The sequence below is a fragment of the Ambystoma mexicanum genome, chromosome 8, assembly GCF_040938575.1.
Source record: "Ambystoma mexicanum isolate Mex_15411 chromosome 8, UKY_AmexF1_1, whole genome shotgun sequence".
Classification (NCBI taxonomy): Eukaryota; Metazoa; Chordata; class Amphibia; order Caudata; family Ambystomatidae; genus Ambystoma; species Ambystoma mexicanum.
The window spans coordinates 537,536,139-537,556,089 of NC_090929.1; the positions used below are offsets into that span (position 1 = coordinate 537,536,139).

General features: G+C 41.9%; 1 protein-coding gene across 3 annotated transcripts in view; it reads right to left on the bottom strand.

The window, feature by feature from the left end:
- Positions 1-756: 756 nt before the first annotated feature.
- LOC138472193 (inositol 2-dehydrogenase-like) overlaps positions 757-19,951 on the bottom strand; it is a 457,962-nt gene continuing 438,767 nt past the window's right edge. For all 3 annotated transcript variants that reach the window (XM_069610239.1, XM_069610240.1, XM_069610242.1), the window contains one exon: positions 757-12,154. In XM_069610239.1, the coding sequence (XP_069466340.1) occupies positions 12,006-12,154 (149 nt within the window). In that variant the 3' untranslated portion in view covers positions 757-12,005. The remainder of the gene's footprint in view (positions 12,155-19,951) is intronic.

The window sequence follows — 19,951 nt, forward strand, 5'->3', positions numbered from 1 at the left end:
ACTGTGTCGATGCCCATTTTCGAGTTTCGAAAAACAAACTGTAATACTCTGCAGCTTCCACTAGATGTCGGCCTATGCACAGCATGTGATCTAAGCAGATTCCACAAGCCTCAGAAATAAATACATACTCTGCATGTGATGTTTTGGGACTAGAGAGAAGAAGGGCCTCAAGTGTACACCGCATTTTAAAAGTTATGAGTCAGCTGATCCACTGATGAACGTATGAACAACTGACCTAAAATAGGATTATTTCAATGCATTGGTTTACCAGTTTCTTAAAAAAAATATTTGTTGGGAACGTTATAACTCAATGACAATGTTTTGAGATTTGTATATGTTTGAATCACCCAAATTGTTAAACTCACAGCAAGAAAGCACAGCACTAATCAATAATCAAAGACCTTAACAGATTGCCTTTGGTTCCCCAGGCCAAATTCCTTTTGAGAGGCAGTGTGTGGGTGTGAAGATTTGAAATACCCAAATTAGCTAATCTGCTCCATGCAACCCATCAAAAGCAAGCATTGTTTGCCTATTTTACAGCCATCTGCATCTTCTTCCACTGCATGAGTCTTTTTTTTGGTTGCACCTTTTATTCTGTTTTAACCACAGTCCTTTCATGTGCAAATGCCCTTTTAACTACAGTGCCTTGTGACAGTCAATACTTGCATTTTTTATTATTACAATTCTGATATATGTCTGTTAGAAACAAAGATTTTAATTCAAATTGAAAACAAACTCTGAACCACACAGCAGTAATCATATTAACTTTCCTTTATTTGGGAGCTGCCTTTGGTGTCATACAGTTTATCTGTCTGAATTACACAAGAGGAAATATAAAATACATTTGACAGGTACTTCCTTCCTGAAGATACAGAATATGAATACGAATGCCACAAACAGATATCGTGTTCAGGAAAAGGTTAAAGCATTTTCTACTTTGTGATTCAGCCCGTGGGTAAGCATAACTTAGTAATTCTTGATACAACAACATTCAGAAACTGAAAAGCTGCATTATATTTGTACATTTGATAAACTACCTAAACTACCTTATAAAAGGACCTGTGAAACATTCCAAAATAAATACGTCATATTTACATAAACTTTCACTATTACATGAACATAGATCTATAAAGGTACAAAGAATCTGTATTTCCGGTTTGAAAAAAGGCACTTTTTCAGGACAATTTGGACCAAGCTCTAAACCTAACATTCAACTTTTGTAACATTTAAAAAAACTTCCTCTTGCTTCATTGGTAAGCATCTGGTAGTCTTTGTGGTTTAAGACTGACATCACCATAGGAAATGCACGCCAGCTGGCCACTGGAATGAGCAGAAGAGGATGGTTGACATGTATACACACAAGGTGTTGATCCTTCCATGAAAGGATATCATATGTGTTTTAAACGATTGTGGATGGTTATAACCCTTCAACCAGCCATGAAATTACATGGTGTGAAGGAGAGCAGCAGACACTACTTCCCTGTCCAAGTATTATAATTAGGCAGAATATTTAGACATACTTCAAAGAGCAACACATGTCACAAACTTGTTTTCACTGAAACAACTCCTCATGTATCTTTTCTTGGGAAGATGAGAAGTTTAAAACATATCTTGGAGGAGTTTCCAGAAAAGGTGCCAGATGTCAGCATGCTGGAATGCAAGAGCACTTTGACGCATGCTCAGCCCATACACAAACATGCCGTTCCACTTTATAATAGGCAATCTCACTTTGCAATGGACATGTTGTAATGAATAGAACAAGGGCAAGACATTCGGTGAATTGGAATGTAAAGTAATACTGGTCCACAAAATATGGCAAAGAAATGTAAGTTTAGGTTGAAGGGTGAACAGTAGTGCAAGGTCAAAAAGGAAATGCTAGCCATGGCATTCTTTAAAATAAGCATTACATTGTGGGCCACCCAATATGCAACACATTTAATGGGTGATCCCTAGAAAGGTACCAAATGGTTTCTAAGATCCCCTATTATTGTACAATGTGGCACAATACAGGCAATGCCAGGGGATCTCAACAGGGTTGTAGGTTTCATATTTACAGGACAAGTTGGGGGAGAATTCACACAACATAAGCGTATGCCGGCAGATGCATGCCACGTTGCCTTTTCAACCTAGACACAATATGCAGCCGACAAAATGGGTAATCTCTAAATCAATTAGGGAGATAAATGGGCAATCCTAATTTTAAGACATTCAGATATGCAATTCGGGAGGGAAATAACTGCCAGGGCCATAGACATTGAGGCCACTTTGTATAAGAGTGGAGCAATTGTATAAAGATGTGGAAACTATGAAAATATGAAAAAAGAAGCCACTGCGCTAATATTTGTGCTTTGAGATGGTTCCACGTCTTTATGACACCCAAAATAATGACATTCTTTAAAAACGATTCCTGAATACCGAAAACAGTCAAATTATTATCTTTTTAATTCCCCCAAACCCCATTTCTACTGCCTTTTTACCCTCCGCTAATACCCCCACCCCTTTTAATCCCTTAACCCACCCCCATATTTACTTTTACTTTAAAATTCGACTTTTTGTCGTTATTTAGGTGTTGTTTAAAAGGTGTGTCGTTATTTTTTTTTTCGTTATAAACACTGGATACCCGTTGAGATTGTTTGTGGTCATAGACATAGTTTGGGGGACAATAGATACCCCAGATTGTGTACAGTTTTGGAAGGGGCAAGACCAATCAAACTGGGCCTTAGTCGAGGAGTTCATAAATCGAGGCAAAGACTACCGAACAGTATTAGTTGCAATCATCCATACATTTATAGCCTCTAAACAAGAGGTTAGTCAAGCTTTAATGGCCTTGGCTTCCCTATCTAGCCAAAATGTGGGTGGTCAGCATAGGAACCCAAATGTACAAATAACTGTAGCCAGAAGTTGAACACAAATAAGTAATAAAGTAGAGACAGAAGATCCCTGCAGGGTAACAAAAGAAAGAGGTTGGAGGGAATAAACAAAAGTTGTTACAGATAGACTGGTAACTGTTGTTTAAGGGGTATTCTACTTTAGTAGTCACCTACAACAACATCTGAGAAAAGGCAAAGCAATAAGCGATGGAAGACAGTGTCGAATGCCGCAGACAGAGCAAGCATTATGAGAGCCTTTACATTGTTGTCAGTGTAAAAGAGATGGAGAACAACACTTAATTGGACCTGAAGGATCCAAACTCTGTTCCTTTAATATAGGTTTGATGATGATTTTAGAAAGCTATCTGGAACAAGTCCTGACAGGGATCAATTAATCAAAAGGATAAATGCATTCGAATCACATGTGTAATCTTCAGAGGGATAGTTTTCTACTTGTCAAGAAAAGCAGTACAGAAAACAATGAATGCAGGTCACAGAGTTTGACTTTGCTCCAAGTATGGATCAACATGGTTTCATAGCATATTTTAGGAAAGGAGCAGGACCAATATTAAGAGGTTGCTTGCCCAAAAATGAGATTGTTTAAAAAATAGATAGGACTTTGTCCCAAAAGAAAGTATAATGTTCCAGTAAAAGATGGTTGTTTATTTGATCAGAAGCTGGAAGAGTTAATTTATTTATATTAAACATTTCATACTGAAGATTAAGAGCAGACAGCTCTTTTCAAAAGATACTTTGCTCAAAGGAGAAATATAATTTCTCCCTACATTTGGTCAAACAGACATCATTAGTCTTGGAGTTTTAACTTTTCCTTGAAAAAACAAGGGTTGGTTCCCCATTTTTGTTACCGGCGGGCTTATACTCACAGGCATGGAATTATATATGTAAAGAAAAAAGGAGTATACAGCTTCCCCTCCCTCTGGTGTCCCGATCTGGTGTCACCTATAACATCTGTGCAGATGTGGAATGAATGCTGCACTGAGCCTCAATAGTTGTGTTGCATCAAAATGTGGAATGACAGTGCCATAGATGCACCTGCAGCCAGAGAGCCATGCAAAGGCAAGGTACTAATTATCGCCATAAGAAGAAGATCCATAGGATATCCACCTAGTGTAGAACAGCAGCACTGCAAGGTTTCACTCCACAAAGGAAGGAAAAGACCACTTTGGAAATCAAACTCCCTGTGAATGCAACAAAAGGTCCATCACCAAGAACCACCTAATTTCCCCATGTGCAACAGGACTATTGAGCCTCAGTGCATCATTCATTCCACATCTGCACAGATGTTTTTAGGTGACACCAGATCTGGACACCAGAGGGAGGGGAAGCTGTATACTCTTTTTTGCTTTACAGGTGCAACTTTTCCTACATTTAAACTGCAGAAACTGACAGGGGTTTTGTCTTTGGCAAACGTTTCAGAAAGCCATAGAACCTGAAAAGACAGGGGTTGCAGAGCAGCAGATTTTATAAGGAAAATCTTGCCCAGCCCAAAATCTAGCAATCTGTATATGAAGTCAAAAGTACCACTATTAAGTAGGGAATAGGTTTGAATAAACAGGGCTATATGGTCAACTAATTTCAGTTTCACAAATTACATCCAAATTTCTGGTGAATTTCTCTTTTATATGCATCAAAGAGAGCAATCTCCAATTCAGAATCTGCCTGGCAGGGGACAGGCAATGGAAGAGGACGGTGAGAGTGGATCTAATCACCGCATAGGAAGAAAATGTAAAGTCAATAGAGGAACCCCTCAAGATGCAGGAGTATAGTTTCTTGTCAGTGAAGGTCTGCGGTTTGCCCTCTAATTTGAAAGCTGATATGTACTAGGGGTCATCAAAGCAAACATTAAAGTCACCCAGAAACAGGACAGAAGACTATTAAAAAAAGCATCAATATCTCTGCAAACGCATCATGAAGTATGAATGCAGATCTGATGGGCCTAGTCTAATCTGCGCAGTGCACCGGCCATCAGAATGCTGATGGGCGGTACACCACGCAAATTAGGTTAGGCCACAGGATGGCAAAAGGTGCATTTTATCGTCATACATCCACCCTTATGAGCAAGAGCCAAGGCCAGTAGCCTAACACACAGTAATTCTTTAAATATTAATACTTCTTCCCTGCCATCCGAGCAGGTTCCAAAAAGGCAAAATAGATTATATGTTGAAAACATAACAGTGGAAAAATCAGTTCCCAAAGTAGGAGAGAACCGCGTTTCTGAACTTGCTAGGATATCAAGGTCTGAACTAAGAATAAGGTCATTCATTTGTATGTTGTACTTAGCAACTGACCACGCACTAATCACACCATTGATAATCCTAGAATGAATACCCTGCTTTTTGCCTGCTTGCAAAATAGCTCAGTGCATCAGTACATTATTGTAGGCAAATTGATAAACGGTGTGAGAGGAAAAGGCATGTTTAATTTCAAGTGCGATGAACGAGTAGGCTAGCAACCACAACTTTAACAGACTATTCTTTACTTTACTATACTTTGTTACTTATAGCGCGCCAACACACCCGGAGGTATCAGGACACACAAAACATGACAGACACACCAAAAAAAGAATCAGTGGAGAAAACTAGAGGGAAAGAACCTAGTCTACTCCTCTATTAAAATGGAGGGTCTTGACCGCTTTCCTGAAACGAACCAGAGAGGGAATAGATCTCACAAAGAGAGGAATTGCATTTCAGGTATGCAGGCCAGGAAGTCAAAACTGATTTCAGCATATTTATTCAGGTTGAACCGAACGGCAAACCCTCCTGATGGGTGCAGTCCTAGGTCAAGATAGATAGGCACTGGTCCATGTAGGCATTTAAAATTTACGATACAGGCTTTATGATGGATTCTTTGTTTTACTGGGAGTCAGTGTAAATTATGCCTGGCTTCACTAACATGTTGGTGTTTCTTGCGACAATGAACAGCTCTGACGGTCCTGTTCAGAATGACTTGGAGCTTTTTGATGTTAAAGGCAGATATACCATCCAGCACACTGTTATAATAATCAATCTTAGAATGAATTATGGCTGATGCGATGAAAGCTCTACTCTCCAAGGAAAAGTAGGGATGCATTTACCTAAGCAAATTGTTGAGCTAAGCTCAAGGTGAGCGCAGATGAGATACATGTTTGTTGAAAGACAGCTGGGAGTCGAAATATACTCCCAGAGTTATTACATGGGAAGACACTTTGATGGAACATCCATCAACTGAAAAGTGACTGTAACGTGGGTCAAGTTTTTTTTAAGCCTGGGGCCTGATCCAATTATCAAGAACTCGGTTTTTGCCATCAGTTAACGCTGAATTCAACACCATCCAATATTGTATAGAAGCATAGATGTTATTGATTGCTAATGTGTCAAGAGTATGATCACCAGTCAATTTCAGGAGGACCTGGGCATCATCTGTGTAGTTAAAATAGCAGACTTACATGCCATCTAGCAGATCGAACCAGGTCCTGGCATAGATGTTAAACAGCATGGGGGTGAGGCAGCAGCCTTGAGGGACACCACACTTAAGTTGAATCAGAGAGGCCTGAAAGTCGCCTGCTGCTACGCTGGCCATACAAGGCCCTTGAAAAGAGTTTATTCATTCCACAGTGGGGGTTAAGAGCACCTATCGATTTCAACCAGTCTATTAATGAGCAAAGAATGGTCAACTATATCGAATGCCGCTGACAGATCAAGAAGCATCAGCACGGCAGTATGCCCCCAATCGATGATACCAGCAATGTGTGTTTTCAAGTCAAGCAGCGCTGTTTCAGTTCCATATCTGACTTGAAAGCCGATTGACGAACTCCCAGCAATTTATGAGTCTCAAAGAATTCTTGAACATACGCCACTTTTGTCCAAAATGTTCATGAAAAAGGGGACAATCGTGATAGGACGATAGTTCACTGCTATCGCAGGATCTAGGTTGTCAGTTTTTAAGAGTGGAGTAATCCATGCCTCCTTAAGGAAGCAGGGAACAGAGGACTCGGCAAAAGAGGAGTTTACAATCCTGTTAATTCAGGGAATGAGTACCTCCTAGTCCTTGATGATACTCGAGGGGAACACATCTCCTAGACAGGAGGTAGGTTTCATGCCCCTTAAAATGGAGAGAACCTCATTCTCAAGACACTTGATGAAAAGCAAAAGACGACAAGTCATGAGAGAGTGAAAGAACTGTGGATACCAAAGGATCAATTGATTGACGAATAGGAGGATTCAAACATGATAAATGATTTGTAATATTTTGTTGATGAACAGAAATGTTTCTAGCAAGTTCGGCATGGACTGCCTGACACCAGGAATCACTTTTCTTAATCTCCGGCCCCTTGTTCTTCCCTTCAAGTTCACAGAGAATGATCAAAAGCTCACACGAACTGGACTTGGCCTCAAGGATTCTGGTATTATAATTAGATCGTTTAGCGGACAGAATAGCCTGCTTATAGACCACCATCGCCTCTTTATAGCCAAAGAGAGGGTCAGTGCACAGATTATTCAGCCATGCACATTCATTTGACCTTTTCACTTTCCTCAGATGGATTATTTTGTTGTTAAATCGTGGTTTTTTTGGGTGTCCTTTTTATATTTTGGTCCTAACGGGGCAAGGGTGTCAACAGCCTCTAGGATAGTCTGCTGGTATTGGGTGACCAAGTCATCCACCAGTGTGGATCGGGACAGGCTCAAACAAGAAGGAAGAAAGAAAGTTGCTAAGGTTTGCGCGGTTACATTCGTGACATTTCTTGCCTTTTTTATCCTTTTAGACGGAGGAATCCTCTGGGAAAGTCTGACTAGTTATATAAGCTCAAAAGAAATAAGGTCATGGATGGAATACAGTCAAGGGGTAACCTCGATAGTGGTGATATCAATATTATGGGTCAAGACCCAAAACAAGGGTATTCCCTTCTTTGTGCACAGCAGTGGGCACTTTCTGGCTTTCAGATGGTTTTGCATAACGTTAGGATCACATCTTAAACTGGACAATAGAGGATTGATCGTGATGTCTGCTCGTGTTTCAGCTAGAGCATTGTCTTGTATAAGTAATACCTCTTCCCCCATCCCTGTGCCGTCATTCGAGGGGCACACCGGATCTCATTATTTAGGACGGGTGTAAAGCCTACAGCCTTGATATTGAGACCCCCTTTAGAAATAGGGTCTGTAGCTGCAGTGGTGGAATCTTGAAAAACTGGGGTAAGTTATAGGAGGAAGATTGCACCCGGGACACAACATCAGGAGTACGATTAGCCATAACAGGTTTCTGGAATTACGGGGTCATAACATGGATGTTAAGGTCCCTGGCCAAATAACGAGCAAGGATTTCTGCGATCTTTGACCAAGTCCCTTTTGATGTACAGGGCTCAGGGACTCTCACATTGGTAATTTGCATCTTTACTGCAAGGGTTTCCTTCGAACGGTACTGAGCATAAGTGGCCGATCCAGTAAATAGACAAAAGCCTAAACAAATTGCAGAAGCACGAATTGCCATAGCCGGGCACCAAAAGAAATATGAAATGGGCTCGAAACGGCCAGATATTCCTTCGACATGGAAACCAAAATTAACAGCTGGCATGCAAAACAAGCAGCAGTAAAATGGTATGCGCAAAAAGGCGTAAGATTTGCACGAATAAAGCACAAAACTAGATGACAAGTTAAAAAAGCCAGCTTACCTGGGGCACTCACAGCACGAACCAGTGGCGCCTTGATAACTCGCCTTTGAGAAATTAAGTATCAGCTAGTACTACAATTAGTTTTAGGAAGTGTAGTTCCCAGTGCTTTTCGAAGCTAGCAGCCTGCAAAGTCTCTATGTGAGTGCGAGTTTGAGCAAATAACTTGATGAGAACAAACAGTGTTAGAAATAGTTCAAGATTCATTCAGGCATATACATCAAGTTGGGAAATTCACATAAGGTACAACAAGTACTAAATATTCTACTGAATAGAAGTTCTTTCTCTATGAAGCCCTAGATTTTCTAGGTTAGATTGGCCAGCATTTTCGGCCTTGGGTGTGGATAAGCACAGATGGTTTTGGCTTTGGCAAACTGGTGCATCCTTGTGCCACAAAACAGTGCAGGAGCCGAGGACTGCCGTCCAGCTCTGCACTAGGCTCGTTCTTATTCAGCCAGTAAATAAAATCAGAAAGAATGAAGATAAAAGAGTAAAGCTTTTTAGGTCACAATTAATAACAAGGCATGTGTCCGTTACCTGGATCCAAGAGACGAAAACAAAGGAGAGTTTCCAACAGCTTTCAGCTCACAGAAGGGCCTCCCAAACAAATGACACAGGGTTACAATCTCCCCATGAGAAATGGTATTTTGTTTTTCTACTCTTGGTGGATTAAAGGCGAAGCACTACATCCAAGATTCAACTACAACTTGGTGGGTGGGCAGTGGGCATTTGTCCTACTGACAGTCCCTTATGCAGAAGAGAGCTCTCAGATTGTAAGGCATCTATCTGTTGCCAGAAATAATGAATGACTGTATGTACAAATCCAATGAGTCACATTTACAAAGCACTTAATGAATTAGAAACCAGGAGAAAATGCTTTTGAGAAAGTACACTGAGACAGCAAAGTGAAAACTCAAATTAGTTTCAGAATATCCAGGTCTTCATGGCCTTGCACACAATAAACCGATAAGACTGCATTCGAAAATGACAGTAATTTATCAGGTCATGGAGATTACAAGCAAGCTGGGATAGTATGTTTCTCACTCAAAGGATAACATGAGGGGTAGTTAAATAGCCAGCACCGTGGGAAGGGGACTGCAGTGACTGCAGCAAAAAACCCCTAAAACATTGGTTTGCAAATGTATAAGCCCCAATGGCAACCCGACTTGCCCCTGAATCATCACTTACCCAGAACATTAGTCCCCTCTCAAAGCAAAAAAAAATCCCTACATATCAATTGAACTTCCTCATTCTTACAAATTGGGTTTGAAAGGCACCCTGTTCTCATTCAGAGAATACCATCTCAGCATGCGGAACAATATTAAGATCTGCAGATTTAGACACCATGAAGGAATGGGCAATTCTCGATATTAAGATCCACTTGATGAGCCTCAAAAACAGTGACCAGAGAATGGAAATAAAGTGGGTCAAAACAGAGATGAAGCGATATTGAGGAGACCTTCAAGGGGAGAGACACCTCTTTCTAAAAACCTGAAGCTCACTCCTGTTAAAGTGAATTTCCGTTGTAAAGGTCTACAGTGGCAGCAAATAAGTTATTGGGAGGCTGATACCATAGAAGTACAAAAGCCCCTGTTACAGAGAAAGTATTGTAGAGGCAATAGTGGAAACACATTGGAAAATAATACCATTTGATCTGTCCTCCTTTTCCTTCAGTACTATAAAAAGTGAGACCCATCCCTTGATAGAAATTATGCAACTGAGCAACCTCTGAGTCAGAGGCAAGGCAAACTTGACTTTCATGGAACCAGTTAAGGGCAACCGGTGGGAGAGAAATGACACGTAGATGATTAAAAAGAAAAAAACAAATGCACTGCATGAATGTCAGAGGCGAGTCAGATGCAAACTAAAGACAGCGGTTTCCTGAAGACTCTCCTTCAGTGATATATGCATGGTATTGGTGGATGAAAAGCCCGAAATGCTCAACCTCCACATATAAACTGTGCCATTCGGCATCTGTGGAAGAGAGAAAAGAAGTAGCTCAAACCCACCATAGAACGACTGAAGCTTCTGCCCTCTGCTCAGAACCCAACAGGATCAACAATGGAAGTGAAAATCATGTGGCTAGGCCTGTGAAACTGAAATACTGTACCTCAACTCAGACAACAACAATGATGATCGTAGATCCCAGACAAGAAAAACGATCAGTGATCAGAGAAAACTGACAATCACCAACGTTAAGTCCATCTTGAGGGGAACCTCAGCATACAGTGATCAATATATGACTCTTACGGTATCACCATCCATTGAGACCTGACTCCAAAAAGCACCCAAATAGTCTTGCAGCGTCATCATGGAGGAACAAGTATATCTGAAGAAGAAACTCTAGAACTTTTAAAGAGACATAGTCCCCATGGAAGGCTCGCAGGACTCACCTTGGAGCAAAGCTACACCTATCGGCAAGTAAATAACTTCCAACCTTCTTCAAAAGTTGCTTTGAAGTTCACAAGCTCATATTTGTAGAAAAATCTGGTTCGGTAGCAAGAGAATTATCATGTCACACAAAATTATGCTACTTTTGTCTTGTTCCACAAACCAATTATCTTTTATTGAACCCGAGTAGTTTTTAACTTTCATTACATGGAAGTTCAATGGTCAAAATGATTGACAGAGTCATGCTGTCTGGAATGTTAAGCTGGTAAAAAGATTTCCAATTATTTACAGCAGAATTTCTTGAGTTTTTCACAGAAAGTCAATTCTAAAGCCTAATCCATAACAAATAGGAGTCAGTCATTCAACATAATTGTACTGGACAACCCGCAATGTCATGTCTCAATAGTCAACAGGCTGTATTATCAAAAGTCAGTAATTTGGTATGTTGTGCTCTTAGATGTTTGATCAGTCTCAAAATGAGCAGCATGTGTCCTATTTGGTGCTGTTTATTTATATGCAACTGTGAAAGCCCTCAATACATAGGTTAAAAGACAAAACTATAGCCATCTCAAAATCAGGAATACCATTTTCCCACACCTGTGGCTTCACAAAAAAGATGCGCATTTCAATAGTAATTGACAAGCAGGTTATCATCTTAAATAAGCATATTTTCCATTGTACAATAAAATAAAATATAGTGAGTAATTTTCTGTTACAGTATATTATTAAAACAATGTCAACAAACTAGATGCTTTAGCAACAAACATTTGCTTTGACCTAACATAGCAGTGTGTGAGCCCCTAAGTCGACAAAAGACGCCAATTGCACAGATTTTCCATAGGGCTAATAAACAAAGGATGCAATGAACGAGGCGATGAACACAACACATGTTTAGGAAGTAAAGGACGTGCCAAATAATACGTTGTTGGTTGCCTTTCTTAAAACAAATGGCTCACAACGTCAAGACGTTTAAATAATTAAATATACAAAAGGGTTCAGTGATCCTGTGAAATCACTGTAAAATATCAATGTGCGGGTGCATCAGAATCTGGGCAGTGTTCTGAATCCCACTAAGGCCATTTTCATAGTATTTCTGTTTTAATTATGGCTACGTCCATAGCTTCATTGCGCAAGTCAACGGTAGTCCCATTCCGCCAGGACTGCTCAGCCCCTGCAGCAACTTGCATTATCCAGAGGAACTGCTCTTTGGTAACCACCGGCAGCTCTTTCCCTAAAAGACAAAAGTTGGGTAACTTATCATATTATCCACAGAAAATATAGCTATACAAATATCACCGTACAAAATGGTCCACATGAAAATGCTGCTATACAGAAAGAAGTTCGAAATTTGAGAATTTGGAAAAAAGAAATTAATAAGCAGTTATCCGTTGTCAACTCATTCAGAGACAGCAAAAGACTGAAGGTTGAAAATAATATTTAAAAAATGAATGCAGAAAATAGGGTGTTTAAGAGGGATTACCACCACCTGCACCATTTTGAGCAGTTACTAAACAAGATAAACAAAATAAGACTAACAAAAAATAAATAATGCAATGTTCAACTTTCACTTACTCTAAAAAGGCTATTGTATGGGCTAATTTTAACAGGATTATTTAAAATTACACTTTTATGTCATCATTAACACTAACAGTTTTCTCATTTCTTGAAATAATAATTCCTACACTGAAGACTATTCAGTACCAAAAGGTATTTGGAAAACATGTACATATAATTGTAAAACAAATACAAATGTTCTCTCTTTTACATTCTATTATTTCCACCATTATTATCCCTTCTTGGCAAAAGATTACTTAGAAGTGCCATATATTGGGTGTTGAAGTCTGTTCATCATTGTAGCTGATTCTCAACAGCATTGACGAAAGGAAGTGACACATGAAAATAGGGTGTAGGCGATGCTGACCACTGTGAGAAACCAGAAGGTGCCTGACCCGCTTATCCCCGCCGATCTCTCTTTGAGGTGGTCAGGACGCGGCCATCATCTTTCGATACAGACCCTGGAGGTGGACAAGTGCGGCAGGATCACCTGGGTCAGGGGTCTTCGGGTAGTGGATGTGGGATGCCTGATGATGAGATGCAGTATCCCTCTTTTCCCTGTAACATCTTTACCTCATCCTACCAGGTAGGATCTATGGAAACTCCACCCCCACCCCTTTCCTGCACTTTCACACAGACAGCCCGCTCTGGGAGAAAACAGACTCATACCCAAGATGTGTACCTGACATGTCCTACTTCTAAGGTCAGGAAAGGTCAGGCAATTGCTAACAAAGACTGCCATGAAACTTCCCCACATGGATAAAAGGCGGAGCACAAGAGCACACTCTGAGCGAGGCAAAGCACACAAAGGTACAGCAGTTTTGAGTCCGCACTTGAACGAGGGGAGAAAGACGGAAATCCAAACAGGGTTCGCAAGAAGGAAAGCACCCTTGACCTTTTCGGCAAGATGCAGTTACTTTCAAGAATTCTTCAAGGCAGAAAGCGTAAGGCCGGGAAACCGAGAATTAAGAATACTGTATTGCCTGTCGTAGATACCGAGGGCCCTCCCGCGTAACTAATCAAGGCGGGAAGGAGCAGCAGATGCTGTGGTATCGTCCTTGGCTCCACGAACAAAGAAGCGACACAAAGCCGGTGAGTTGTGGAGGCGATGCAAGACGGGTCTGTGTTGAAGTCAAGGTTGCAAGCAACAACATTGTTAAACGTGTGTGATGACAGAGGCAAGTAAATCTAAACTGCTGATGAATATTTGAACTTGATAAGGAATGATACGATACCGTTGACAGAGTGGTACAGCACTGTGAATGTGCTCAATCGAAAGTCTCTGTAAGGTATCCAAATTGACAAGGGGGGGTCCTGGGAGTCTCTCTGCCAGTCATTAGTCCTGGTTACAAGAGACTTACCCAGAGTCTTTAGCTCACTATCTTTCACAGAGAAGAAATATCCCAAACATATCAGTCTTTGTCCTACCCTCTGGGTAAGTCTCTCGTAACCAGAACTAATGTCTGGCAGAGAGACTCCCAGGACCCCCTTGTCAATTTGCCATCTGTAAGGTATCCCACAGAGAGAAACAAAAGTAAAGGATTGATGAGAACAATTGTGTGAAGTGAATCGAAATGGTCTTGTGACGGTTTACGCAAAATCCAACGCACATTCGAAAGTCTCTGATTCTAATATCAAGAGACTCGAAGCCCGAAAAGGGGGATACATGGTCCGAACCTAAACGAGGGAACCAATTGTGAACATTGTGGAAAAGGGATCTGAGCCCGAACGAGGGGGACTCGTGGCCAGAGCCGAAACGAGGGAGACCAGTTGTGAATTTGTGAATGTGAAAACCCTGACAAAGGAAAGGAACTTTTGTGTTTTGTTTGTTACGTCAGACCCTCTGCAATAAGATGCCTATATTTTGAACTGTTACCTCATGGCAAGAAGCCAGAGTGTGCGCGAATCTTGGATGTGCCGCCTTGCCCGTGCTGAAAACGTGGGGAAGGGAAGCCAACTTTTCAACCATCCTGACATATTCGTTCTTGAACACTTTCTCTTTGCATACATTGTTATCCAAAACCATTTGTATTTATAAGGATTGGCAACAGGTTTATTAGTATAGGCCCTTTTATTTTGACAGAGACTCCACTAGGACAGCATTATTTATTATTTGATGGTCGTAGCTTGCTCCCATCCTTGGATTTAGGTTTAGGACAGGCGTTCAAACAACCTCTTTGAAGTTCAGTTAACACCCGTGAACTGTGATCACTTGTGTCTGTCTTCACTATTTGATACCATGCCCTCCTTACACCACCCAGAAAATGCAAAAGTACTCGAGGATAAGGCTGAAAGAAAAAATGCAATCCTCAAAATCTCCAACCTGCATTGAATGTAAGCTTCTGGGGCATAATGCCAATCAGGGAACAATAGCTCCAATTTTCGAACGACTGCCATTTGCAAAGGACTCTGTGGGCTTGAAGCACGTCTGTACAGCAGTATGCACCTCATGTAGAAAGACAAATAAGATGACACCCGCTGAGAGAGGCTAAGCATGGTTCAACTGTAAAAGGAGGGCACCATGGAAGTATTCAGTTAGATAGTAGGACCTCAAATAAATCCAGCTGGGTGAGGGAAGATAGCTCAGGGGCAAAGCGTTTGTCTTGGAAGCAAGACAACACAGCACAACACAAGTTTGAATCCCGATTCTGCGCTTTGAAACCACTCGTTGGTATTAAGCACATTATAAAAGAAGAATTCTAATTATAATTGATCCTTTTATTACATATATGTGAGTTGTGGAATCATACCTATGTTTGAATATAGTTACCGGGTCATCCGGCTCTTCAAAAACTCACATTTAGTCGTACCAGAACTCGCTATTTATTCTGTGTCTACGCTAACAGTCTCTCAAGCCATGATTTTTGTTTAACACTGTGAAAAACGATGCAGAATGTAAAGCTACATTGTAATTGTTCCGCAGCAAGTGAATTGGAAATGGAAGCATTGTATGCATTTTCAAGCTTGTGAAGCATTATTAATTAATTAGAGGAGTTAGAAAACTTATCTGGAGAGTTTCTAGCCCAGTATTTGCATGCTGACAACTCCAAAGGGCCCATCTCAGTGCAGGATACTCCAGGGAGAGGTAGTTAAGCATTGGTCCCATCCCCTGAGCTCAGATCAGACCAAGTAGCACTTCAAGAAACCAGCCACTCCCAGCCTTCACTCAATTATCCCTAGTAGGTGAAGAAACTCAGTGAAGGACCCACCAGATGGCACAAGTGAAGCGAGTATAAATACAACCAGCCCCAGTTGCTGAGTGGCGGTTGCCGGAGCAGGTTGTGGTTGGCAGATGGAGAGGTTTGGAAGGCTGTCAAGGAGTGGAGGCTTATGGATGCGAAAGAGGGAGGAGGAGGTAACGAGTGGATGTTCTAGCACATAGGATATGCCACCATGAACCAAATCTTTACAGAGTTGGGAGCTCTAGTAGCAAGTTGGTGACTGTTGAGGTGGCTGCAAAACATAGTATGACTGGCAGTGCGGCTTGACAGCACGTTGTTACATTACGTTGGGTCCCTTTCACTAAGGAAGGAGTTTGGAGCCTCAGAGTGCAGTTTGTAGCTCATAGCGCGACAAGAGTTCTTCTTTGTGCAGCTGTGTCTGCTAGTGCTGGTTGTTGTGGCACATTGGGAGAACACCCCTGCTCTCAAGTGAAGTATCCTAAGGATCCCTCAAAGCCATCGATTAGGTGGACTCTGTGCAGTCAGAAGTGAGACGCCGGCACCAGCCAGCCCTGAGCCTATGATAGGCGGGGAGATGTTAGGGGCGGGAGCTTCCAATTTTGAGCTCTTGGCTTCTCACCAGAGTGATCAGACATTAACCGGATACCCGGCAAGCAGGATACGGGGGAGGAGGGCCTGACAGAGGAGTCAAGGATATCTGGCCCACCACTGGGCATGAAATAGCCTGTACAGTTGGACCTGATCCAGTCTCAGACCTGGTAAATGACCTGCCTGTTATATCTCAGACAGAACATCCATGGTATCCTTGCACCCCCCTTAGAGGTACCCTATATATCAGATAGGTCGATTGTAAGGGCTCTTGAGATGTCGACTGATGGGCTCTATGAAGACAACTTGTTTTAGTCTATAGCTGAAGGGGGCCACAGATAAAATGGACAAATTGAGTCTGGTGATATCACTGGAGCCTGGTGAAGATGAGTGCCCTGCTCTGGGATCCTCAAGGAGTCCCTCTCTTTAAAAATATTATTTTAGACTCGTGAAGTAATGTTAGGGCAGTAAGCCAAAATGTTAGGAGTATGGCACATACAAATAGCCCGTGCATGGTCAGTAAAAGTAAATAAACTATAGTCCACCAAGAGCTAAGTATTCGGGAGGGTCCCTATGAGGTGCAGGGTAAGGCACCACAGATGAGTTTCACAGATCATGGTCTCCAGTCTAGATTTAACATCCCAGCAATCCCCCACAACAACTCATTCAATTTCGAGAAAGCCATGTAGGACCTATTATGCAACATGTCCAGAGGATGGAATCTGCCTCGGCAGAGCTGAGGTAGCTGATATCTATTCATAGAAAAGAAGCACTTGTGGATAGGCAGTGTCTGCTTAAGTCCTTGTAACTGCTGGTTGATTGGATCACAAGAAATGCACAGAGAAAAGTTGTGGAAATATTGCAAATACAGCAAAGGGTTTGACTAGCCCCCAAACGAATTACCTAGATTCAGAAGCGATGGGGTGTGTGGGAAAGGGCATTTAGCTGATAGGCCGGGAAGCAGCCTTAATAAATTCCATTAAAGCCATATGGAAGCTACTGCCTGCATGGATAATGAGACACGAAATGCGGTACTAAATATGCCTATTATAAACTATGTTACTGGCGGGGACAGGAACCAGTAGTGAGCAACATTGATGGAGTTATGGATCCAGTTGTACCAATATTGCCTAGTGTCAGTGCAAATTAAAAAGACAGTCAGTTGGCCTGGGGAAATATTGGGAACTTAAAGATGTCAGCACAGACTACTTATGTAAAGACCCAAGATAGCTTGCTCAGGGTAGAGTCCTCTGAGACCCCAGTGAGAAGCAAGAGCTCAATTCTACCAACAAAGGAGGGCCCCGACCCACTCTGGGAATGGAGGAAACTGAACTTAATTGTGACCTTCAAACCAACCACAGGAAATAAATCTCTCATAAGATCGCTTTGGTAGCGGCGACCCAAGAGACTTTAGGTCTAACGGATATTACCTTAAAAAACGTTACCCATGTTCATATTTTGTCTGATTGTACGTATGTACTGTGGGGGGTGTAACGTTCATTTTGGTTTTAACAATGCACATTTTCGAGCTTGCCTAATTCAGTGTAGAGATGTTCTGGCAGAGAAAGGAATTTAAGTTTTTCTTGATGTAAAGGCCAAACGTCGTCACATTCATGAGTCATGGTTTAAACAGATAATTGAGGCTCAACTATCCCCCCTGAGATTGTCTGTGAGCGTTTCAATGGACCACTAGGGGTTGTTGCACCCTCTAATGTGCATGGGGTGGATGTTATTGATTTAACTAACTCAGATGCAAGAAAACACAAGCTCAGACCGAAAGTGGTCCTGTCTAAATGCGCGACTGACATGGTTTATGATGGTACTACGATACGAAGACCAGTCCAGGTCTAACTAGCCGGCTTCTAGATGGGCCTCAGCGGTCAACATTTCCTAACATGTTTTTAAGCGTAGTTCCATGGAACTTAGCAGGGGGGGGCAACAAACTATATGGCACGAATTGGGTAGATTATTTAATGAAATTTGACATCATCTGCCTGCAGGAAACCTGGCTAACTGACATCTTTCAACTCCCGGGATTCCATGGGCATTCACTGAAGTTCTAGAGAAGTGCGAGAGGCCGAAACAAGGGAGGTCTACCTACCCTGGTCCATTTGCAGAATGAGTTACGAATAACCAGGTGCTACTCTAATTTACGATTTATGGTTACAGTACTGCTCGAGTTTGCTTTGAATGGTTTTCCAAGATATTTGTGGGAAACATTTATTCACCGCCAAAACAAGATGTTACTATGTTGAGGGAATTGAGATTTTTTAACCCTGGTTTCTGCTCTGGGGGAGACTTGCATAACTCATAATTTCACGTTTTGTGAAAGATTCTTGTGGGCTTCCAGGGAGAAGTACTGTTTTCGATATTCCGGACTGAGGGGTGGAGGGGACTAGGCAGCTGGTCGATTTGATGTCCGAGTTTCTTCTAGTGGAACTGAATGGACGATTAATGGGCAATACCCCACCCAAGTCTACTGTAGAGGAGGTCCCCAAATAAATCCTGCACTCCAGTCGCCCATTTTGAAGTTCCAGAAACGTTCACACCAAAATATGTGACATATGATGAGCAAATAAACCAGCAGAGAGCCGCAGTAGGGCTCTGCCCAGTGCCTATTAGAAGAGCAACACCTATTGAAGTACCGAAACCCAGAAAACCATGGACAGTAAGGTATCCATTGAGGAAACCCTACCAGCAAATGAAACGAAATGAAGATTGCCTAAGTACTGTCCCGGAAGAAACCAAAAAGGCCTTAAAGGAAGACGAATGGTGACATCACCAGGGCCTGGACTGACATGCAGATAGAAGAAATGACAACCAAAGAATGACACACAGAGATGAAATTCCATGAATAAAGATATCGTGAACCTAAAGGGGGAGAACGATGTTGAAATACAAAGAAGTTCAATCTGTAAGCAAGATGAAGATATTCAACTAGTTTACACCTGTAAATATGCTTGGAACCGCAAGAAAGCTAAGGAAACAGTGCGGCTTGATATGCTAAGTAGAAAAGTAGTGCGGCAAGCGCCATTATACACAATCTACCACAAACGAAGTACCTTATTATAAGTATATTTCCACTTTGCAAACGAAGCAGAACCAACTTAGGTCACTAAAGGCCAAACGCGAGAAGATTCATATTGTAGCAACACGGGGAGAGTGTAACGCTCACCTGATTCCCACGGAGGCGCAGGTCTGGCTTCAAGTGCTGATGCTTCTTCAATGGTGAAGCGCAGGACTCTGGAGATGGACAGGAAGGGCCCTCTACTCTGGCTTCTCCGGCTCGCAGGAATATTCCCCTGTGCGTGAAAAGGGAGTATTACCTACTGACTGAGTTATGCTCAAGCCTCCCACTCTCTTCCAACCCTCCACGATACCCTTCCACGATTTCCCGTGAAGTCTCACCTTAGGGTCTGAAAGGACGAGCTCTCCATCCTGTTTCTGACGCAGGGGCGCGTTGAACCCAGTTACTTCACTGGATTGAGGTTGGATGGGAGTTCAGGTAAGCTTGATTATACTGGTAAGGCGCTGTAAAAGTTCTGTTGCAAGTTCAAAAGTTCAAGCTTTAAAAAATAATGTTCATTGTCTTTTTTCAGGTGATGAATGAAGATTACTTTGGAGACTTCTTGCAACAAAGCGCTGATGTTGATGTCTTTTCCCCATAGGGGCCGGGGTTCGGAATGCCGGAGATATGGCGCCGA